At 30.1% G+C, this 22,640-nt stretch overlaps 1 protein-coding gene across 5 annotated transcripts in view; it reads left to right on the forward strand.

Annotated features, from left to right (window-relative positions):
* LOC143252666 (protein FAM117B-like) overlaps positions 1-22,254 on the forward strand; it is a 122,532-nt gene extending 100,278 nt beyond the window's left edge. For all 5 annotated transcript variants that reach the window (XM_076505163.1, XM_076505159.1, XM_076505161.1 and 2 more), the window contains 5 exons: positions 1,242-1,574; positions 4,387-4,452; positions 5,235-5,445; positions 6,593-6,722; positions 14,009-22,254. In XM_076505163.1, coding sequence (XP_076361278.1) covers positions 1,242-1,574; positions 4,387-4,452; positions 5,235-5,445; positions 6,593-6,722; positions 14,009-14,198 — 930 coding nt within the window. In that variant the 3' untranslated portion in view covers positions 14,199-22,254. The remainder of the gene's footprint in view (positions 1-1,241; positions 1,575-4,386; positions 4,453-5,234; positions 5,446-6,592; positions 6,723-14,008) is intronic.
* The last annotated feature ends 386 nt before the right edge of the window (positions 22,255-22,640 follow it).

Genomic DNA, 22,640 nt, shown 5'->3' on the forward strand with positions numbered 1-22,640 from the left:
TTTTGCCTTTTACGAAAATTGCATCTGTAGTTTTCATATGCTGTAAAACTAATGAAACATTTTAAATAAATATGTTGACTCTTCAGTTAGTTATTCAACCAAAGGACTTGAATGGATATCTGGTATCTCTACAAACCATAATCTGCATTACTGTTAAGTCATGTTGTTGACTGTAATATGCCAACACTATCATATAACAACAATAGTGCAGGCTATATGGACCTGTTACTTCCAGAGGCCTAAATTTAACTGTAGGCAGGTGAATATGTTTGTAATTGTGTATTAAACAAAACAATATTATTATAGTGTTATGAGTGTGAATATTATATTTAACCAACTACAATGCATGTTTGTAGTGGGTTAATTTTATTTTTGACATTAACAATGGCCTTAAAAAAATTGTATTAAAATTCCTCTCTTCTGAGTATAGGTGTAAATATACCTTTTTACTTGTTAAGTAAGTTGTTTTTATTTTTCACATTGAGACAATAACATAGCGTAATAAAAAATAATTGTAGTGTAATCTATAAGTATATTAACTGGATTTATATTTTGCTCCTGGTGGTAATAATAATTAATTAATTTCATTATAAATTTTGTTAAATTTGTATAACTTAAAGCAGATGTATCATTTTACAGTATAACTAATCCATATTAAGAGGTTTGTTTTTTTTATCTGTTTTATGATAGTTACATTGGTTTTGAAATTTCAACTTAAAAATATATTTATGTCCTAAATGAGATAGCAGAATTATCATGTCAATTTCAAAGTATTACTAGGAATCATACAAGCTCAAGTTCATCATTATATTTAATCTCAAGTGTTAGCTTTATTACTTCTTGTAAGAGGGCCTTTTCTAGGTAGTTTATTATACATGAAATTTTAGTCATAGAAACAACAGCAATAAAGTTTTTCTAAAGTTATCTTTTAACTTTTTAGCTGTTGTATAGCAGGGTAAAACAAATTATAAGTCAGTGTAACTTAGTGGCATGTTAAGTGGAAAGAAACTCTTGTGAATAGCTTGTTAAACAATGGATTTTTTTCGTTCTAGTACAAAACAAATATAAATTAGTATTGTAAAGTAGTAGTAATCCAGATACTTATCTATGTATCCCATGTATAATATTTTAAGGATAGTAAGAAGAATTAATGTAAAATTTAATATCTGTAAATATAAGCTGAGTTAATAGGTTGCTATTGTTACTTAGTTGGATCTGCTATATGTTGATTTCTTTTCCAGTTCATTCGCCAAAGACTTCAACGAACTAATAAGAGCAGTTTTGGCCAAGGAAGCTATAACTCACTCCAGAGGCTCAGTCCTTTCCAAGGGGACCATTCTGCTATATCACTTTCAACCCTTGCTGGCAGCAATAATGGTTCTGTCTGCCCCTCTTTGCCGTCCACAACAACACTACCATCTAGCACTTCACCTTATCAACATGTACACAGCAAATCAGCATACGGTGTGCCCATGGGGCCAGTTGATAGGTCTCACACGGGCCCTATTCCAATTCCCCACATTCCAAAGGCCCCTATTCCCCGCATTCTTAGTAGTGTTGAAGGTTTAAATCAGGTGAATAGCAGTAATTATTATACTATCTTTTGTTAGGAGAAACGTAGATGATCCTTTACTTTAACTAATTAAAATACTCAGAAATGTAATTCTGACATTATCTGATGAGTTTGAGAAATTTAATGAGCTGCAGCTTAACGTTAAAAGACATTATTTCAATATCTCTACTGATTCCTTCTCCCATATGTTAAAATTTATGTTCTTATTTGTCTTTCCTTTGAAACTGTTACATCAGAAGTATAAAATTACACAGGTTATTGGTGCTGTTATGTTAGTTATTTATTTGTCAAAATTGGTGTATTTAGTTTTTTCAATACTTTTTCTAATCGAACTTTTAAGTGAAAACAAAGAACAATATGTTATAATGTGTCAACCATGGTGTATCTGTCATGTCTATTTCTGAAGAGACCTTTTATCCGATACTAAAGTTCATTAAGCCAGTTAGGATATAATGTATATAGTAGTAGCTAAGATGCAATTTGTATTATTTTATGTATAGTGACATTTAGCACGTGTACTAGATTAAGTGAGTTGTAATTATTATAATTTTTTTATTTAAATGAACAAGAGAAATCCCATAAAATGTATGAAACCCAGAAAGTTGTCTTCTTTTCTTTCAACAGGCAGTTGCAGCCCACTAAAGTTCACAAACTTAGCATGTCTACCCTGTTGCTAGTTCCACTGAAACAACATTATTACCTAATGCTGTTATAATCATTGTGTTGTAATTCAGATGCATGTAAGCAGATGAACTCCAGTTCATTCTGTGCAACTAACTAATTTTCATTGGTGCTACAGTTTTACCACAAACTGATTACATGAACTAGTGTTAAGATCTAATAATTGATTTCTTAATTGGCTGTGAGCTGTCACAAACGTTACTAACTAGAGAGCTTGTTGACCAGTTTGAGTTTCTGATGTATCTCGTAGAGTACTCCTACTGCATATTCTACTGTTTTTTTGTTTTTTTTAAGCTACTGTATGTTATTAAGTACTTTTATGAATAGGTACTCAGAGATGTCATTCCACAAAAATGCAACCATAAAGGTTATAATTCATAAGATTTTATGTCCTGATACCTTTAAGATTGCCAGTTTTTAATATTTCATATACCAGTGAGTGAATGAAAACTCTGGCATAGTTAACCAAACTACTTTATGAACTTGTAATTAAAATAAATGTATATATATTTCTAATCTGTACTAAATATGCTGGAAAGTCTGCTATGTTCTCATCAATAACTACTTTGTGTGAATTAATTTAAATGTATGCAGGTTTAATGCATCATTCTCATATTTCTATAAAATTGTTACAAATATGTACTGTTTTGAAAGTCATCCAAAGCCCTAAAAAGTTGTGTATCGCGTGTCATACAGCACATACCTTTAAAACTACTCAATACTCTTGTAGAGCTCATTCTTTTAAAGCTTCTCAGTTCTCTCCAATAACACATACTACTCAGTGCTCTTATCTTCCCATTCAGCTGTTGGACACAATATAGATATCATTAGTGTAGTTGAGTATCTGCTTTTTCTTTTTGTAGTGATAACTGTTGCATCCAAATAGTCAAGGAAGTATATGCACTTGTGCTATACATTTTGTAGCTTGTAACAAATTTGGTTTGCTGTGCACCATTTCACTTTCTTCAGGAGGGTAGATTTAGATGTGCATTATGCACTATTGTAGATGTCCAAATGAAGGACTGCTTTCCTTGTTTATAATATGTCTTTGGGTTTGATAAGTGATGAATACTTGGTCCTTTTGTTTTGTTAGTTTCTGCCTTATATAGATCTACCTATCCTCGATAAGCTGTTACTTTAAAAACCTTATGATTAAAGCTTAAATTGTGACATAAAATATTTCCAAATTATAAGTATAATTTGGATGGGAATAATCTTACCAGTGTTATGAAAGACAGAAATCTTGGCATAATGGCTGATAGGTCTTTAAAGCTATCCAAACAGTGTGCTGTTGCTAGTGTTAGGGCAAATAGGATTTTAGATTGTATCTATAAAAATATTGGCTATAAGTCTAGAGAGATTATAATCTCATTGTACAAGTCCCTGTTTAGGTCACATTTGAAATATTAGGTTCAGTTTTTGATTCTTTACTTTAGGAAAGACACTGAATGGTTGTAAAGGGTTCAGAGAAGGGTTGCTAGAATGGGATGGAGGGGGTTGTCATACTATGAAAGGCTGAAACCTTTCAAATTGTTTTCTCTTGTGAAAAGAACAGTTAATGGAGGATCTGATTGAGATGTTTAGGATTGTGTTGGTTCATCATCTTTTTCTCATTCAAAAGTGAGAATAGTAGAACTAGGGGACACAATTTGGCAGGGTAGAAGCTATCTACAACTAAGACATTTTTATTTTTGTAATAGGGTAATTGGCTTTTGGAATAAGTTGCCTTCAGATGTTGTGGAGGCAGTAAATTTAAGTGAGTTAAAGAAAAAGCTTGATAAGGGGTGGCTTTAAGATTTTTAAATTTATTTTTTAAAATAAATTTAGTTTAGAGGATGAAACAGCCAGAGTGAACTAATAGGTCCCATTTTATTTCAGAACATTGTGTTATATGTTATGTATAGTTTCAGTAATCTGTTATCAGCAGGATTTCAACACATTATTGATCTAAGTATGATTTTCAACAGGACACATTTTTTCCATAATATACACTATATTTTTTTAAGTTTCTATATGAATTAGTTTGTGTATGAAATACAACATTTTTCTCTTCTCTACTCAGAACTATGAGGTTTATAATTTTTGTTCATGGTTGTTTTGCTCTTTCTTTTATGTGCATTATACTATTTCAGGAGATAGAAAGATTAGTTCTCAAAGGACTCTCAGGGAATGATTGTGTGGATATTGAGCTTGAGAGGGTGAGTTAAATTTTTTCTTCTATTTCTGATGCTCTGTATTTGTCATAGCATAAATTATTTTTCATATCTATTTGTGTGATGAATAAACTACTATTTTATAATGATAAAGAAGTAGTATGAAAAAGCAGTAAGTTATTTAACCATTTAAATATGCAAATTTGTTTCCATGGGTATTGTCCAGGCCACAAAAGAAATGGTAAAAATGTGTGATTTGTAAAATTACTTTTACATAAGTTGAAGACATTTTTAGAGTTTGTGTACTTACCACTATTCAGTAGTATTTTTTTGGATATGATATATCTGAAAGCAATCCTCCAGGCATAGACCTACTTTATACTGAGGACACCATATTGCTACATATTTTCACCATTCTTCTCAGTGTTTGTTATTCACGCATATGTGGCATATATGTTGATTTTTTTTTCATAGCTCCTGTTGGAGGCACATGTACTGGAGAATGCCTTTCTGTAAAATTTAGAGCAAGCAATTTATCTGTATTTTGTGTTGATTGTCATTCGTTTTGCAGGTAGTGTATAATATTTTTCAAGCAGTTGGCTAATTACTTTCCTACTGAAAAAACAGGAAGCTATATAAAAAACAAACCACCACCACCAAAAACACGTAGATAGGTGTATTTTATCTTGTATATATTATGGCTAACCAGTTTTACTTTGTTTGGAGTTATTGTTGAGTACTGAATGTATTTTTTGTGCACAGTATTCTAATGATATATGTGTGAGTGTGAAGCATACATTGTAACAAATAGATTTTATCCTTTACAGGAATTAGAACCTCCTCCAGATGGTCACCGAGCTCCCATCGCTGACCTCTTTAGGTCTACCACAGTGACATCCACATGTAATGTGGACACACAAACACCCTCTGGTAGAGGAGAAAGTTGCTCCAGCAGTGGTGCAACTAGTCGTAGTCAATCAGTCTCACCAACTGTGCCATTTTTAGGCCAGATGGACAGCTTTCAGTTTCCCAGCAGAGGTAATCAAACAATGCTTGACCCCAATGAACATATTTCCACTTGTACATTTTGTGTGTGTGTGTGTGTGTGTGTGTGTGTATATATATCACATATACAGTAATTGAACAAAAAGTGTGAGTGTATTTATATATATATCAACTGATCAACAGTAGTGGAACTGTTGTGAATAGCTGAATATGTACAATATTAAAGGATCATTCCCTTCAACTTGAATTCATAACACATACAGATGAGCACAGCTTTGTAAAAAGTGATGCTCTGATCTACTGTTAAAACCACAATTCAATATCTTACCAAACAATACTGGATATGAAGTAATATTACATGGACTGCTTGTCTAATGATAAGTTATTTTTATGTTGTTCCAGTTAATGATCAACAAAAAAAACAAGTAATAAACATGTAAGAGAGTGGTAAAGCTACCTGTTTGTAGATTTCAGCCTTTTACGTAATAACTACACTTCTACAGAGCAGATTTAATTAAACAGTTTCAAAAATGTAAATTTGGTTTCTCTGTAGTAAATCAAACAAACAGAATACACACACAAATAATATTTATTGACACACTAAAGCAAACAAAGCTAATGGTCAGGAGTAGTTCCTCATCAGTTTATCTAGGATTGCATTTAGTAACTTTAAAACATGTTTTTAAGTTATTGTAGTTCTGGTCTACTTAATTAGATTATATTATTTATTAGAAGTGAAGTGTCTTTATTGTAAGTTATTAGAAATTATTGTTTATTCAAAGGGACATAAAATTCCTTTCCTAAATCTTACATTGAACCATATAAAATATTTAACTTTCAAGTTCACTGTTGTTTGTCAAAAAAACAACTAAAATTACTACATCTAAACATATATAAATTACATCAAGTAATTGTTTTTTAAATTAGAAGATAAGTACTTCATTGGAACACTTGCAAGTTACCCAAACCTCTTAATTTCCAAGAGAAGTCTTGCTTTAAAAGAAATCAAGTGCTTTATCTGAACCTTTGTAAAAATTCTGAAAAAAAAACAACTAATTTTGTAAGTATGGTACGGTTTCAAACACAAGTAAAATGTCTCGATTATACCTTGCTATAAATAATGTTAATAATCTAAAACATGTATTTTAATGTTGGTTGTTGCTGTTTTGTTTTTTCCCAGAAGGAAGTAAAAGTGCCTCACCTGATCCTGACTGTATCTTTAAACTTGGTACAAGTCCTCACATAAATAAATTCTTGGCCAGAGAACCTCCTGATGGTTGTGAGAAAGTGAAAATTGTAGATGAGAGAAGGTATGTAAATGGAAAACGAATATTTGTTTATATTATTAAGAAATGTGCAAAATATAATTGTGAAAAACCTTAAAATTATTGTATGAGTACATTTCTTTGTTTTTATTTAGTCTTGCATATATTTTTTTAATTACTTATAAAGATGGTAGATGAACTACACATCTCAAAAGAAAATAGTAAATATTCATATTTCAAAAGACTGTTTTCATTCAAGTTAAAAGGATGAAATATTATGCTGCAGTAATAAAATGGGAAGCAAAAGGTTACTTGTGCAAAAGTGTTATTGGAAGTTACTGGAATGAGACAGCAGTGATGATGACTTATGTCAAAAATATAGTTAGAAATCACTGGAATGAGACATCAATGACTTGTGTCAAAAATATAGTTATAAATTACTGAAATGAGACATTAATGATAATGTACAAAAAGTATAGTTGTAAATTTCTGCATGGATGTCAATAATGGTGTACATCAGAAGTATAATATAAAGAACGTTATTATTAAAGTGATCTAATAACAACAGCAAAAGAATAATACTACTGAAAAGAAAGAAATCAGAATTAAACTTACACTTACTACAAAAAGTAAGATTAATCAGGGGAACAAAAAATAGAAAAAATCAGCTTCTGTTTTTTTAAGTACTGAAATGTATGTAACCAGTTGCGATATAATTTTCATAAATGGACAGTTACAACACCTCCCATATGCATCATTTCACATTTATGTATGACTGTTTTAATGTTAATGAATTTGCAATTAAGAATGGAAAATTAACATTGTTTATAGATGGTGACACATCTATAAATGTACATGTAAGTGAACCATGCTCTGTTCAGTTGCAAATGGTTCTTGATACAAATCATTGTAAGTTATAATGCTTTTGTTACCATTTTTTTGTTAAGATGACTTCAAATGACCATTGTGATAATTAATGGTCATTCATTAGTGAAATTTGCTGTGAAAACAAAACTTTTTCTGATGCAAGACCATATGTATGTAATGAATTTTTCAACATGGTTATTTTGTTTATTACAATCCATGGAATTGTTTGTAACATATCTATCACTTGATAACATATTATAACAAGTATAAATAGTACAGGCTTGAATTGTTGGTATTGTATTAAGGTTCAAGTGTATATTATTAATTGATTTGTTTCCTGCAGTGTGTATTCCAAGATCTTGCATCTTGTAATCACTAAAATGAACACAATATAATACTGAACTGTCTGAATAAACAAAGTTGGGTCTTTTTGCATGAAACTTGTATATTTTTTTTTCTCAAATTTCAATTTATAGTCCTTTGGAAAGCAACGAAACTTGTGATCCTGTATTGGTACATTTCATACTTAAACATTGGCCAAATATTTTAATTTTATTCAAGTCATAAGAATAAGTTATAAAAGTTATGCCCAATCTCTTTCAGAAAGTTATCCTTCTCAAACTTCTTTTTAAAAACAATTTCCTTTTTTTCTGGCCAGACTTGTGATAAGTTTTATCACACAACATAATAACTAAAAGAAGCATGTAAGGTATGTCGGTTAGAATTTATGTGTTTCAACCCTGGCTAACCATAGCTGTACAAACTAGGGACTCGGTTCTGTGAATGCTTAAGTGTAAATGAAAGGGACAAATGTAGTATTTGTTTTACATGCAAGAAATTCATTCTTTGAATGATTTAGCAAATCCAGTATTAAAGTAACAAATAAAACAAGTATGTTGTTATAAATAAAATACATATGTTAGTGTTTTTATTAAATCATGTTAGGAATAATGAACTTCAATCTCAACAAATCAACACTCCATTAAATACAGATTTTTAACTGGAGATTGAAGCAAAATCCTAGATTTAGGAACTTTAAAATAAAAATTTTGCATAATTCATTGCAAGAATTAGCTGAACACAGGAAAGTAATGTGAGCTTGGAATTTTTCAATATATATATAATGAAATATAAGGCAACATCTTATTACTATATAGTTATCCAACTTTAAATTAGTCACAACAATGTTGTGTCAGAAAATACTTTAGGTAATAGCATACTTCATGAAGTTAAATAATTTTTACCAAATCATAAACATTAAGTTTACAAGAAAAAGTAAGATTCTTTTATAGTTGAATAAATAATTTTTTTGAAGTCTTATTTTTGATATTCTGTAGTGTTTAATAATATATAAACAAAACTTCAGTTTAAGAAACTTTTATATACTATATACAATGTGTTATAAATAGTTGTGCAAGAAACTGTTTAATCAAACTGTAAACGTGTAAAGAAATCACAAATCTGTCTTGCTGTAACTTTATCATTATTCAATCTGCTAATAAGAGGAACAGTATAATATTAGAGATAACCAACATAACCAGAAACATTTATTTTGTATGAACTATTTAGAATACCATGAGCTCAAGCAACAAGTGTAATGTTGTTATTGTGTACTATTTATTAATAATAACAAACATATATCTTGTTATTCTGCAATGATGGATTATAAGTTTATTTTAGATTATACAATGATGTGTGCTTACCTACTGTTAGAAACTATTTTATTTTCTGTGTCTGTGATTGGTTTTAACTTGAATTAAATTTACTGTCATTTGAAAGAATATTAATAATCCTGTACCTTTCTGATATTTACATATGACAATATGATTACATTTTGTACACCTGTGAGATTTATTTACTGTAATTAAACAATTAATAGCAAAAATGATTAGTAACTGAAAAGCCTAATTAATGTCTTTTTTTTTCTAAAAATTGCATTTTTTTAGCAAAAATAATACTTTTTTAAATAGTTTTAATATAAATAAAAAACAAATCTTGTAAAATTCAAGTTTTTTCTTTCAGTGAATAAAAACTTCAAACTCCCAGCTGAAAGTTATTCAGGACATTAAATAAATTATGCATGATACATGCAGAATTTACCAGTAAGATAGACAGTTTAATGAAACGTATGCAGTTAGTTTCTACAGAAAAAGAGACATTTACTGATAATCTCTATATTACAGATTTTATTAATATGATATGAATGAATAGCTGTCAACTAAGTTTCTTAAATCAGAATAGAAATAATTATTATATATAATTTAATCATCATTTCTTTTTCAAACTTTAAATGCCCCAAGTGGCTCAGCAGTACATCTGAGGGCTCAAACTGTTAAAAACCAGGTTTCTTTACTCATCGTGGGCACAACACAGATACAGTCATGTGAAAACATTAGGACACACTATGAAAGCCTGTGTATTTTTGTAACATTTTTGGATATATAGATATTTAATCTCAATTTTAACAACACTGAGAGATTATAGGAATATAACTGAACAATAAAAACTGAAGAAAAGACTTTTCAAGATCTTCTGTAAATGTAATTCTACAAAAATACATATTCTAACTGAAGAAAAAATTAGGACATCCTGCCCCCTAATAGCTAGTGTTACCCCCTTTGGCTGAAGTAACTGCAGTGAGATGCTTTTTGTAGCCATCTACCATTCTCTGACATTGGTCTGAAGAAAGTTTGCCCCACTCCTCAATGCAGAATTCTTTCAGCTGTGAGATGTTTGAGAGGTTTCTTGCATGTACAACCCCTTTCAAATCACCCCACAGCATCTCAATGGGATTAAGATCTGGGCTTTCACTCGGCCATTCCAGGACTCTCCATTTCTTAGTTTTCAGCCAGTCCTTGGTGGGTTTACTGGTATGTTTTGGGTCATTGTTGTGTTGCAGAATCCAGTTCCACTTCAGCTTTAATTTTCTTACAGATGGACTTGCATGTTCCTCAAGCACCCTCTGATACACAGTAGAATTCATGGTGGATTCTATGATTGTGAGCTGTCCAGGTCCTGCTGCAGCAAAGCAGCCCCAAACCATGACACTTCCACCTCCATGCTTCACAGTTGGTATGAGGTTCTTTTCCTGGAATGCTGTATTAGGTTTATGCCAAACATGTCCTCTGTTCTGGTGTCCATATAATTCAATTTTGGACTCATCTGTCCAAAGAACATTATTCCAGAAATCCTGGTCTTTGTCTACATTCTCTCTGACAATCTTCAGTCTGACCTTGATGTTTCTCTCAGAGAACAAAGGTTTCCTCCTTGCACACCATGCAAGTTACACTTGTGCAGTTTCTTTCTGATTGTAGAGACATGCACTTTCACATCAACAGTAGCCAGAGCCTGCTGTAGGTCCTGTGATGACATTTTAGGGTTTGCAGAGACCTCTTTTAGTATCTTGCAGTCTGCTTTGGAGTGAACTTGCTTGGACGACCAGACCTGAGCATGTTGGCAGTTGTTTTGAAAGCCCTCCACTTGTTGACTATTTTCCAGACAGTGGAATGGCTGATTTCAAAATCTTTTGAGATCTTTTTAAATCCCTTATCGGACTCATAAGCTGCACAATTTTTTTTCTGAAGGCCTCAAACAGCTCTTTTGCTCTCACCATGGTGCTCACTCTCACTTAACAGTCAGGAGCACACCAAATTAAATGTCTGAGGTTTAAATAGGACAAGCCTCATTCACAATGCTGAGTAATGTTCTTCTAATCATGTGCACCTGTGTGTGAGTTGAGTCATTTTAAGTGGGTATAAATGTGGGGTTGTCCTAACTTTTTCCTCAGTTAGTATATGCATTTTTGTAGAATTACATTTTACAGAAGATCTTGAAAAGTCTTTTCTTCAGTTTTAATTGTTTAGTTATATTCCTATAATCTCTCAGTATTGTTATAATTGAGATTAAATATCTATTTATCCAAAATTGTTACAAAAATACACAGGCTTTTTCATAGGGTGTCCTAATTTTTTCACATGACTACAGCTCATAGTGTAGCTTTGCAAATAAATAAGAAACAATATTTAAATAATTTTTATTGCTACCAAATGCACCTTTAACTGAAAAAACCTAAATAAAAATTCATATTTTTTAATTGAAATTTTATTCACAGTGGTTATTAAGCAGTGCATCACACATTAATGATAACATTAATTTTATATTTTGGAAATTTGAAATTGATAGAAGAAATTCAAGCTCAAAAATATATTTTAAAAAGTATTTACTCAATTTTATACAATATACTGGTTAGTATTAACTTTAGAATTACTGATGTGATATAAATGGACTCCATTTACTTTCTAAACAAATGTTCATTAACTTTTATACCCTCAATTGCATCAATTCCATGATTTCATTGGTTACTCAGCCCTCAGTAAATTAAGAGTCACAAAACAAATATGAGTGAAAAATAACATCAATACTACAAATAAGGCTGCTGGTATTCCCCATATATTCTAAAAAAAGAATTTGAGTAACTGTACAAAGTTTTTTTTAATGGTATAATGAGCATTGTAAGAGACAAAAGTAAAATTACTCAATTTAATGCAGTATGTGTTCATCACAGATAGAAGATACTAAAACAAGTTAGTATTTTGAGGGTTAAAAGTAAACCATTGTTCCGTATACCTAACTTCCTAAATAACTAAATTTGATTCTCTTAAGTTAAGGAATATAAAATATTAAAGCTAAGTTTTTAGTTACTCAGAAGCAGTGCAAAAACAATATATAAATAATCAGGCTATTCAAACTTTTGAATTAATTTTTTGTTGCCCAGAAATATAAAGATATAAATCATTGTTTTGTTTTTATAATCTACAGTGTTCCCAAAACATAGCTCTAACCCTCTCTGTGTATGGGCTTGCTCATTTTGCCAATCTTTCGATCATCATGTAATCAAGAAACAATAAAGATCATAACTTGTAATAAGTGCATCTTTATATCTTCATGATCTGCATGACATTTGGACAGTCTTTTGTCAGTTTTTTTTATTTACTTAGAGATACATCTGTGAATTTGTAGAGTCAGAGTATGTTATTTTCTTTCACATAACACTACATGAGCTTATTCAGTTTTGACAAACATTTTAATCACTCCAAAAAGAACAAAATGAATCCAAATTACCCTTTTTTCTCTTAAGAATGACTGTAGATTGTAAAAGAAAATTACAATTATTTATCCTAATTAGTTTAAGGCTCAAAACAGTTTACATCTGTTTTTATTGCATTTTGTTGTTTTAATGCTCTTACAACAATAATTAGAGTTGCTGCTAAACCCATATAATAAGCTAGGAATTGCCTTTTTAATGCATAAATCACATTGTTATTCAATTACATAATGCACAAGCTCTTCTCATGCATACCTTGCAAAGAAACTAATTAATTATTTTTATTTAATTTATGCTTTTTTATCTAGTCTAATAAATTTTATATTTTTTGTTACATTTATAACAATGTATAAAACCAGAAGATTAAGTTTGAATTTTGTACATTTTTCTGTGGTTAAAAAACTCAAAATGGTGGTAAAAGGTGACTTTAATTTTTATTGTGATAATTGTTGGTACTTTACCAAATTCTTTTTATTTATTTCAAACATTCAATTTAGAACACACAGTAATAACATGCACCAGGTATACAATGTTTATAACTTTTATAATTTGATTTAATTTCTATTTAGTGTATGAGCATATGTTTCTGAAAAATCAAGATGGCTGAAGGCTATGAAATCAGATTATGTCTTGGCAATACCTATACTTTTGAGTTCTTAGAATTGAAAAGGTTTTTTTTAAGTGTGCTATTTGAAGCATGCAATGCATAGAAGTGAGAATTTTAATTCCATATGTGTATACAAAATTGTACAGATTAACAAGGAATTAAACTGTGTGTTTTAAGTTGTCGATAAAAACCACAGAACAAATAAAAAAATTCATTGTTGCAGACTTGTGTGATAATATATTTTCCCAAACATGAATATATTGCTGTTGATATTCTACCTTGGTTCCAAAAATCTTCCATCCACTAAATTGTAAAAGAAAATGCTTCTTATAATTTTTAAACCTAAAAATGTTAGTACTTCATTTTCTTAATTACCAGTATTCAAACATTTTATAGACATATTTTGGCATGTAAGAGCATAAATTTTGTTTACACAATAACAATAATGAAGATTTTTAGTTTACTTTAATTCTTATTCTGTTACTTGAGCAATGACTTTTGAAGAGTACTTAATGTATTGTTATATTAAATAAGCAAGGTTATATGCAATGAAATATTGATAGGTTAAGGTAACCACCATTTGTTTTTTATTAGAATTGCAAAAGCTGTCAATTTTTTTTTCCTCAGAAAAACCTGATATGTAAGTTGATATACTTTTATCCATTTCATAACTATGAGTGATATTTTGAGCTTAGTTAACAAAGTGTTTGATGTGTCATTGATCAATCTTGAGTTTTATCATGATTTCTTTAGGAATACCACAACAAGTGTGGAACATCTAGGCTATGGACCCATCAAGCCTTGTGAGAAATTTGTGCTGTTACCAAGTCAAAGTTCAGCATTCTATCCCCTCTACAAGACTTGTGTCTCTCCTTCAGCCTCAGACAGTGCTCTACATCAGCTAACTTCATCACATACTTTAACAGAAGAAAAACTGCAATGACTTGGACATCAGATGCTGTTTCTTTCTCTTCTCATGACAACTGTATAATCAGTTATGGTTAGCTGTCATAAGATATATGTTACCAAGTTGTTTTGGAATAGTCCAAGCTTGGAATACTGTGGTATCCTCATCTACACCAATTTTATGAAAACAGATAGGAAATATGAATGTGTAACAATTTATATGGTAATTCTTCAAGACTTGCCCACTATTTACTTGTTTTAACACCTTATTAAACTCATCACTGTGATGTCTGCCTGTTACCATTTCTTCCAGGAACAGAAAATTGCAGTTACAATTTTACAAGACCTCTTACTTGACAGTCCACGGTTTTTAGAGAATAGTGTTACAGTTAAAAAAAAAAATGTTGTTATGACTGAAGTATCCATAAACATTTTATCTTTAGAAAATACTAGTGTAAAACTGTACACTTTTATTTTATACACATGTTGTTAATTAGATGTATTGGAAACAAGGTTAAGCAATGGATCTTGTTTGTACATGTTTGAGATGTCTTAAAGTGAACTGAATTTTAAAAACATTTGGACTTGTTTAAAATTTTGAAGTGATGATACTATTGAAGATTGTACCTGAAGAAAACAAGGAAGCATGCAGATGTTTGAGAACATTCTACAGTGTTTCTTGAAAGTCAAGTTTGTACACGTTAAGGAAAAGCAGAGTAAGCTAAGAAAAACATTTCTTATATTTGGAGACATAAACTCATCAAAAGAGTAGGAAGTTGGATGGACATTTTGATACAAAGTATAAACTATTCTAAAAGAGTGCTTGATATAGATTCAGATACTGTGTATTGTGTTTTGTCATTTTTACCTAGATCTGTATATGTGACTACCACCAATTTTATATGATGTTTCTCTTTAGCCTGTGTATAATATAAGGTTATGAGTATTCCTGCAGAGAAAAGTAATCTGTAATACTCAGCATAAAAAAATAATATATACATATATATAGATATAGATATATATGCTGTGAAACATATCTCTAAATAGAAAGCCTGTGCAATTGTGTCTTCAAGTAAATGTATGATATGTTATAACAAAAGTTACTTTAAGTTTAATTAGTGTATTTCATAGTATTTGCCACTTACATGCATCATTTGTTGGTTTATAACTCATTTCTTTCTTGGCTATTAAAACAATTTTGGGTCTGTTTTATGTGCTTGCTTGTAACCGTATTTCCAGCAGGTCGCTGATGGCATTCAGTTAGACGTTTTAAAATTTGTTTTGTGTGGAAGAAAATGTGGAGAAAAAAATGTTTCTTGTGGAAAAGTTTATGAACTCTGAAAGAGTGCAGATGGCAATACAAGGATCAACTGAATTGTATAATGTGATAATTTATTTTATGATGGAACAATCATATTTTGATAAGCACATTTATAAACATTAGTACATATTCCAATAGGTTTGAATTGTTCAAGCAATGTTGCTAATTTATGTCTTTATTATTACAAGAATAAAATTTTAAATAATTTTTCAAATCCAGAATTATATTCCTTAACATACAGTTACACTGACTTAATTGATATTAATAATACAGTAATAAGTAATTATCTTGGGAATATTTACACTACAGTTCTACAGACTGAGACCACTTCTGTATCAGATACTGAAATAGATTATTTACATTTAGACATTAAGATACTTAATAACATTAATTTTTATGATAGAAAATGATTCACATTTCAATTTTCTGATCTTTTTTAATGGTAATGTACCAACAAATGCCATAGATAGAGAGTATTGTATGTTCACAGCTTTCAGGTATTGTGAAATTTATAGCAATATACAGTTCATAATATCTAATATTAGTATATTAATAAATAAACTGATTTTTAATGGATATATTTGATGAGAAAAAACTTTAAATATTCTAAATTATTTTATAATAAGTATAAAAGTATTTAGATAAATTTGAAAATAGTGATGTAAACAAAATTATAATTTGCACAATAAAAATAATTTCTAAACTTTATTGTAGGGGAAATAATTGGAATTGCATAGTTGGACATTTCATATCTTATACAAATGGATTAAAGTAGTTTATCACCTTTCCATTATAAGACTTTCTATTGTTTGAATCTATTTAGAACCTTTAAATATCCAGAGAGTAGAATGAAAGGGTGGAAGATGTAAGCTATACTAATAATTTAGGTTAGGCTTAGGACATCATCTTGGTAATTATATCAACATCATATTGGGTGCTGGAATTCTAACTTTAAAGACAGTTTTGCTGTCTTACCCCTCTGATTTCTTGTATTTTGATTATTTCTTTCGTATTATTATTTTTATTGTATTTATTTATTTTGTTAACCATCACCTTCCCACATCTGGCTGCAGACATCAAACATTGCAGGTTATAACACCCACATCTGTTCCACCCCCTTTTTTTGTTTTTTCTAACTTGAAGATGAACTGGATGGACATTGTACTCTGAATATAATTGGGATCTCACTTTTGTTTTGTGGCTGAATTTTTTTTTTCCTCTCTCTCTCACCATAAAATTATATTTCAACTAAGGTTAGGATATCCTTTATAAAAGTATAAGCAGTGTTGCCAATTTAGCAGATATTCTGCTAGATGTTGTGGTATTGCCATGTCATCTTGTGGATTAAGTTAAGTGATCACAAGAAATTAAATGGATTCACAAACATAAATATTCTAGTGAGACCCCATCTTTTTTTTGTAGTGCTCTATTTTTCCGAGTTTGAAATCAGTTTAAAAACTTCTAATACAAAAGTGTATATTTAGGTTTCACCAAACATTATGTAGTCATTACATTCAAGATATGCTACTTAGTTTATGAATTGGTGATTAATGTTAACTAATGATAAGTGACTTTAATAGTGCCATCTACATTCTTGTATATTGTGCTGTTTATTAAATATATCATGAGTGTGCAATTGGCAACATCATGGTACTTGATGAATTGGTGGTGAATAGTGTATAATCTTTGATTGTAGTTACTGTTATTTCAAAGTTAGAAGAATTTACATTAAAACTTTGGTATCAATGGTGTCACTCTTTTTAAATATGGCAAATTAGTGTTGTTCTTTTTTGCAGAGTCTTAGGATTCATTTAGTGGAATTTAATATATTTAAATTAGTAATACTGCATTAAAGTTTTATTGTTTATTTTAGCACACAGGTTTCAGATTATAATATTAAAACCATATATTCATTTTCTATAAATTTTTAAAACCTATTGAATGACAGTGCTTGTATGATTTTTTCCTTTTTATTTGCATGTAATGCATTTTTCATCAAGATACTGCATGGGGTAAAGATGTTGATACATTCCTAGTTTTATATTAATTTTCTGAGAATAAGTAACAATAAAAGAAGCTACTTATAGGTATATTTCATAACTAAGCAATATTTTGAACTTCATTAAAAAAGCAGTTTTATTATTTAAAAACTTCTATCAAAGTCATTAATTAGAATTATTTTTAAATAAATTATTAGTATAAATTATTGAATTGGGTAGAAATGCAGATTATTTCAATAAAAACGAAAAATGGGTGCCTCACTTGAGAAAGTGAAGATGGAGTATTTGTGAAAATAATTGTTGCATAATTTTGTTTGTAGTAGAAAGATTAGAACTTAGCATCGACAGTTAGCAATATCAGTGCACTAATGGAAATAAAGAGATATTGTAAAATAAACCATGGTTTGACCTGTACATGTAATTATTAACAACATGGTAGTTAAAAGAATTAGCATAGAACTTTGGGAAAGCATGTGTCTCAGTGCACTTTATGTAAGATTACCTTGATACCAGTGATGGTGGTGTTACAGCATTTGAATGTTGAATTCCTTAAGTGTAGATACAGTATCACACAATGCAGCAGAGTAATTATAAGTATTTTTCACAGCAGCAAAAGCTGCTTCCAAATATAGAGACTATAAATGAATGAAATAATACCTTGTTTATTAATATTCACAACCTCTTTTTGAGAAATAATTCTGTCTGTTTGTTTGTTGTTTTTTTAGTGTAACTATGTAGTTGTTTACATAGTACTAGTTTAGTTGGAAAACATAGTGGAAAGTCATGTCTTCAGTATTCTCCAATACCAAATGCATTATTAATTTATATTTGTAACAGAAAATGACAGAGAATAGGGTACAATCCAAATTTACAAACACACATAAAACCTAGTTTCTGCTTAGTGTTGTCTGAGATGGTATAGCATGTTTGTAGCAGTTTTTAAAAAATATATAACATATGACTAGTGATGCTTACATAATTTTCCACTTCACTCATTCTATTCTGTGTATAAGCACTTATGGCATTTGGCTCGGAATAATGAAAATCATTATTTTAAATTACGTTGAACATTTGTTCTTGTATATTATACATGGCTTACTAGTTCTGTTTATCATTTAATAAAATGTGAAGTTTTGCAAAATTAGTGTTTATCCAACCACAAGAGCTTGTGTTAAAAAATGAAAGGAGACTAAAGATACATATGTAACCTGTGTTTTGTGTTTCAAGTTTTTCATGAAGAATACAAGTTTGCAATATTTTCACAACTGTTTATATTTATTACTATCACTTCTAAGAAAAGTAATAGATTTTTACTAGGTTCTGGCTCATTTATGTGCCAATTATCACTAGACTTTTATTACATAATGAAGAAATATATTTATGGTTTTTGTATTTAAAATATTTGGTAACTGCCTAAACCGTGTTTATTTTTTGTGATATTCATGACTTACTGTAAGAAACATTTGTGGTTCTTAAACCTAGAACATAAGAAAACTGTAGTATTTACTGTATAATTGCATGGCATTACAACTTGGTCATCTATATAGAAAGTAGCAACTGCTTAACATTTACAACATATCCTCCAATGTTTCAAGAATTTAAAAAATTTCTTTCACTCAAGTTGCACCTCAGCTGTTAGCCAGTTGTTACAGTATTTGACATGTGTGCCAACAGAGTAGTTAGTGTTCTTCCACCCAAGTTGTACTTCAGTTATCAGTAAGTTCTTATTGTATACAACGTGAGTAGATAGTGTCCATAGACAAATGATGTGAAATATTGAACTTAGAGACTCAGGGCATTGGAAATTATCATTTTTTCCCCCCTAAGGAACCAATTGTATGGAACCTATTAGGAGTAGCAGTTTAGAAATCAGAGGTGTGTATGGTATGGTTTTATAAATGGAGGTGTGTTTTATTTTAAAGTTGACTGCTATTATTATTTTCATTTTAATGTCTTGAGGTGTATACACCAAAATATGTGACTACTAAGTATTAAGCTTTCCCGTGCCATGTAAATCCTTTAGCTCCAGAACAGAAGGTTTATTTTCTCTACATTATTAACAATACAATATAAAGTAAGAGGTGTTTTCAAGATGTATATAGTATATATAAAATGGTGGACTGTATGTAAAACCAAGTACAAACTTCAATATTAATGGCAGGCGATGACATAAGCCCCAGCTTCCATTTCTTCTTCAACGCACACACCTTGTATGATGGCTGGAAGCATGCCAAACTCCTGTTAAAAAGCTGCTAATCCTTCCCTAAGTTTTATGACCCATTTTGTAGATCCTCAAATCCAGGTTGTTTTTTTTAACATGCTTGTGTTGTCACACTAGAACAGAAAACTTAGGGTTTCTTAACAGGTCAGTTATCTTTACATTGAGAAAACACTACATTGTTTGGTTTCTTTAGCTGATAGGAAGTTTCTAAAATTTCAGTGCTTTTATTTCTGTTTTTACTTACTCTTTATATCTCCCAGTTCTTCAATGTGAATCTAATCTACAATTTTATTTTTCTCAGAATGTTTAAATACGAAATAATTTTTAAAATTTCTTTCTGCTATTTTTCTACCTTTGTTAGATCATTGATGTAGATGTACTTGCTTTAGAAAGGGACATTTAGTGAATTTTGTCTTAAATTAGGAGTAAAGAATATTAGTGAATGGGTATCACTGAATAATCCTTAGCCCTTCAGGAGCTTATAATTTGTAGTAGTGTGCTATTATAGTGAGCAATCATAATATGGGCTTTATGAATTTTGTTGCCCTCCTGTCCACTTTAACAGTAAATTAGTTATGATGAGTTGGAAGTAGTAAGAACATATATTATTTTCTGGGTTACAAAATCTTGATGTGTACAATTTAACAGCTCACTCTTAAAAACAAGCTATCTAGAAAAGAAATTGTGTTTGGGAAAGATTTCAGAGTAAGTAAGGGAAGTGGAATATGATGTACATTTTTGTGATATTTTGTTCAATGTCACCAGATGACAGTGAACCATAAAATGGAAAGGTTGCAGGTTGATTAGCTTCATTTATGTGTAAATTTAAAATAAAATCAAACTGTCATAATTAATACAAACTTATTCTGAGTACTGCTGTGGACAAGTCAACCTGGTAGTTGTACTCAGTATTTCTTAATTATACATAAGAGATAAAGGATGTGAAATAGGCTTTATGTGAACAGATAATTAAAAACTGGACAACTTACTTACGCTTTGTTTAGTTTAAATAATTTTTAAAAAATGTATAAACTCGTTATGAAATTTGTAAGTTTAACACATCAATAGTAAGGTTTTGATTCTATTGAGGAAATTCCAGTGAAATTACACAAAGGTTAGGAAATTAATATTTCTTACGGCTACGCATGTAATAATCTGTTTGTTTGTATGCCGTCCCTTTGGCAAAAATGTCTTCTGGCTTGAAAACTTTAGTTTTGATTGCTTTTCTAAGAACATACAAAGTGTCCTTGGTTATTAAGTGTTTATTATTCATATAAAATGTTATTTTGTGTGTTGAAACAAATGGATTCATTGTCAAAGTTTTTTTTTTTATATATACTTAACTATCTGAATGTATGTTTTTGTATTTATGATGAATAGTACTGTTGTGGAGGGAAGACTTTCTTAGCTATTGAGGAACAGTTTGGTCTAAAACTGGTGATAATTGATTTATGTTTCCTGCCATTACTACTTATCTGGTAAACTACTCAAGGAGAATATAATAAGATGAATTCACGAAATATTCTCCAAACACCTACCACAAATGGTGTGGACAATCCACTGTATCTGTTGCAAAGTTATACAACAGATAATGGTTAAATTTCTCAAGCTAATTAGAACTGAAGAACTTGTTGTTTTCATAATAAATGTTATGATTAATGACTAATCACGTGTATTTATTTGGTATGTTAAAACTTTTTCAGTCGTGAAAGTACAGAAATGAGCACAGATTTTGTAAAGGGAATAACTTCAGTATCTAAACTTAACTATGTAGGCTTACCTTCACAGATGACGATTTTGTTTCTGTATTGTATGTAATATTACACATTCCTCACTTTATTATTTGTCGTGTTTTTGTAGTTTATAATAATTACTATATTCATTAATGACAAACAAAAGTTATCATTTATGTTGCTGTTAATAATGTTCACTAGAATAATTAATAAAGAAGTAGAATTATCATTTTTGTTGCTACTACATCAACACTAATTATGTGAATTATAAATACGAGTTAGGATTTGTGTATAAGGCTTCAACCCTGTTTACCTGGACTTCGTTGTTATACATAAAAACAAAAACAACCACCCTATGTATATATCTCTGGAATATTGGTTATTTACTGAACATTATCCAGAGAAACAAAGAATTGTTGTCTTTTAAAATTCCATAAGTGAAAAAAAAAAGTGTTATATGTATAAATTCAAGTTACCTTCTTATTTCTGTCATTTAGAGTTCATAAATTTTAATCTGTATCCGATTACTTTGTTCACTTTAACGCAGTCTTGCTGTTTTTGTTACCGAAAGTTTTGATTTTGTGTACATTGTTTGTTTTTGTTTCTCGATATAATTTCTTGTTGTTTTAAAACCAATACTAAGTACTCATTGTCTTCCTCGTTTATTTTAGATCTTGTACTATATATACATATATATATATATATATAAAAACTATTTGACAGGGTTCATGTAATTTTTGTAGGTGTTACTGTAAGTTTTATGTACGCCTTAGCCGTTGCCACATAAAACGCCTATTTTCGTCATCTGAGAAATTGAATTGTTCGCTTGTTGTTTTTTTTTATTTTCTCTCTCAGAACTACTTGCCTCTCGGTTGGCATTAAAATAATTTATTCTAAATCAATACGTATTAGGACACATTAAACTACTTTGAAATATTATTACGAAGATAATTTACTAAAAAGTATAAACTTAGGCTTTTTCAATCACATTAAATACAGTTTTGAATAGCAACTCACCAAGTCACGTGACAACTACAGCCGCTTCGAAATCATATTAGTATGGCGGGTATCAGAAATACGTTTTGTCACTGCGTAAGTATGTGATGCCACCACGTTTATTACGTTTTTGTTTTGTTTTTTTAAGGTAGGTAGCAGCCATTTCTGACGTAAAATATTCATACACTAAGATGTGAACAGGGGTTAG

The sequence above is a fragment of the Tachypleus tridentatus genome, chromosome 6 (assembly GCF_004210375.1).
Source record: "Tachypleus tridentatus isolate NWPU-2018 chromosome 6, ASM421037v1, whole genome shotgun sequence".
Taxonomy (NCBI): domain Eukaryota; kingdom Metazoa; phylum Arthropoda; class Merostomata; order Xiphosura; family Limulidae; genus Tachypleus; species Tachypleus tridentatus.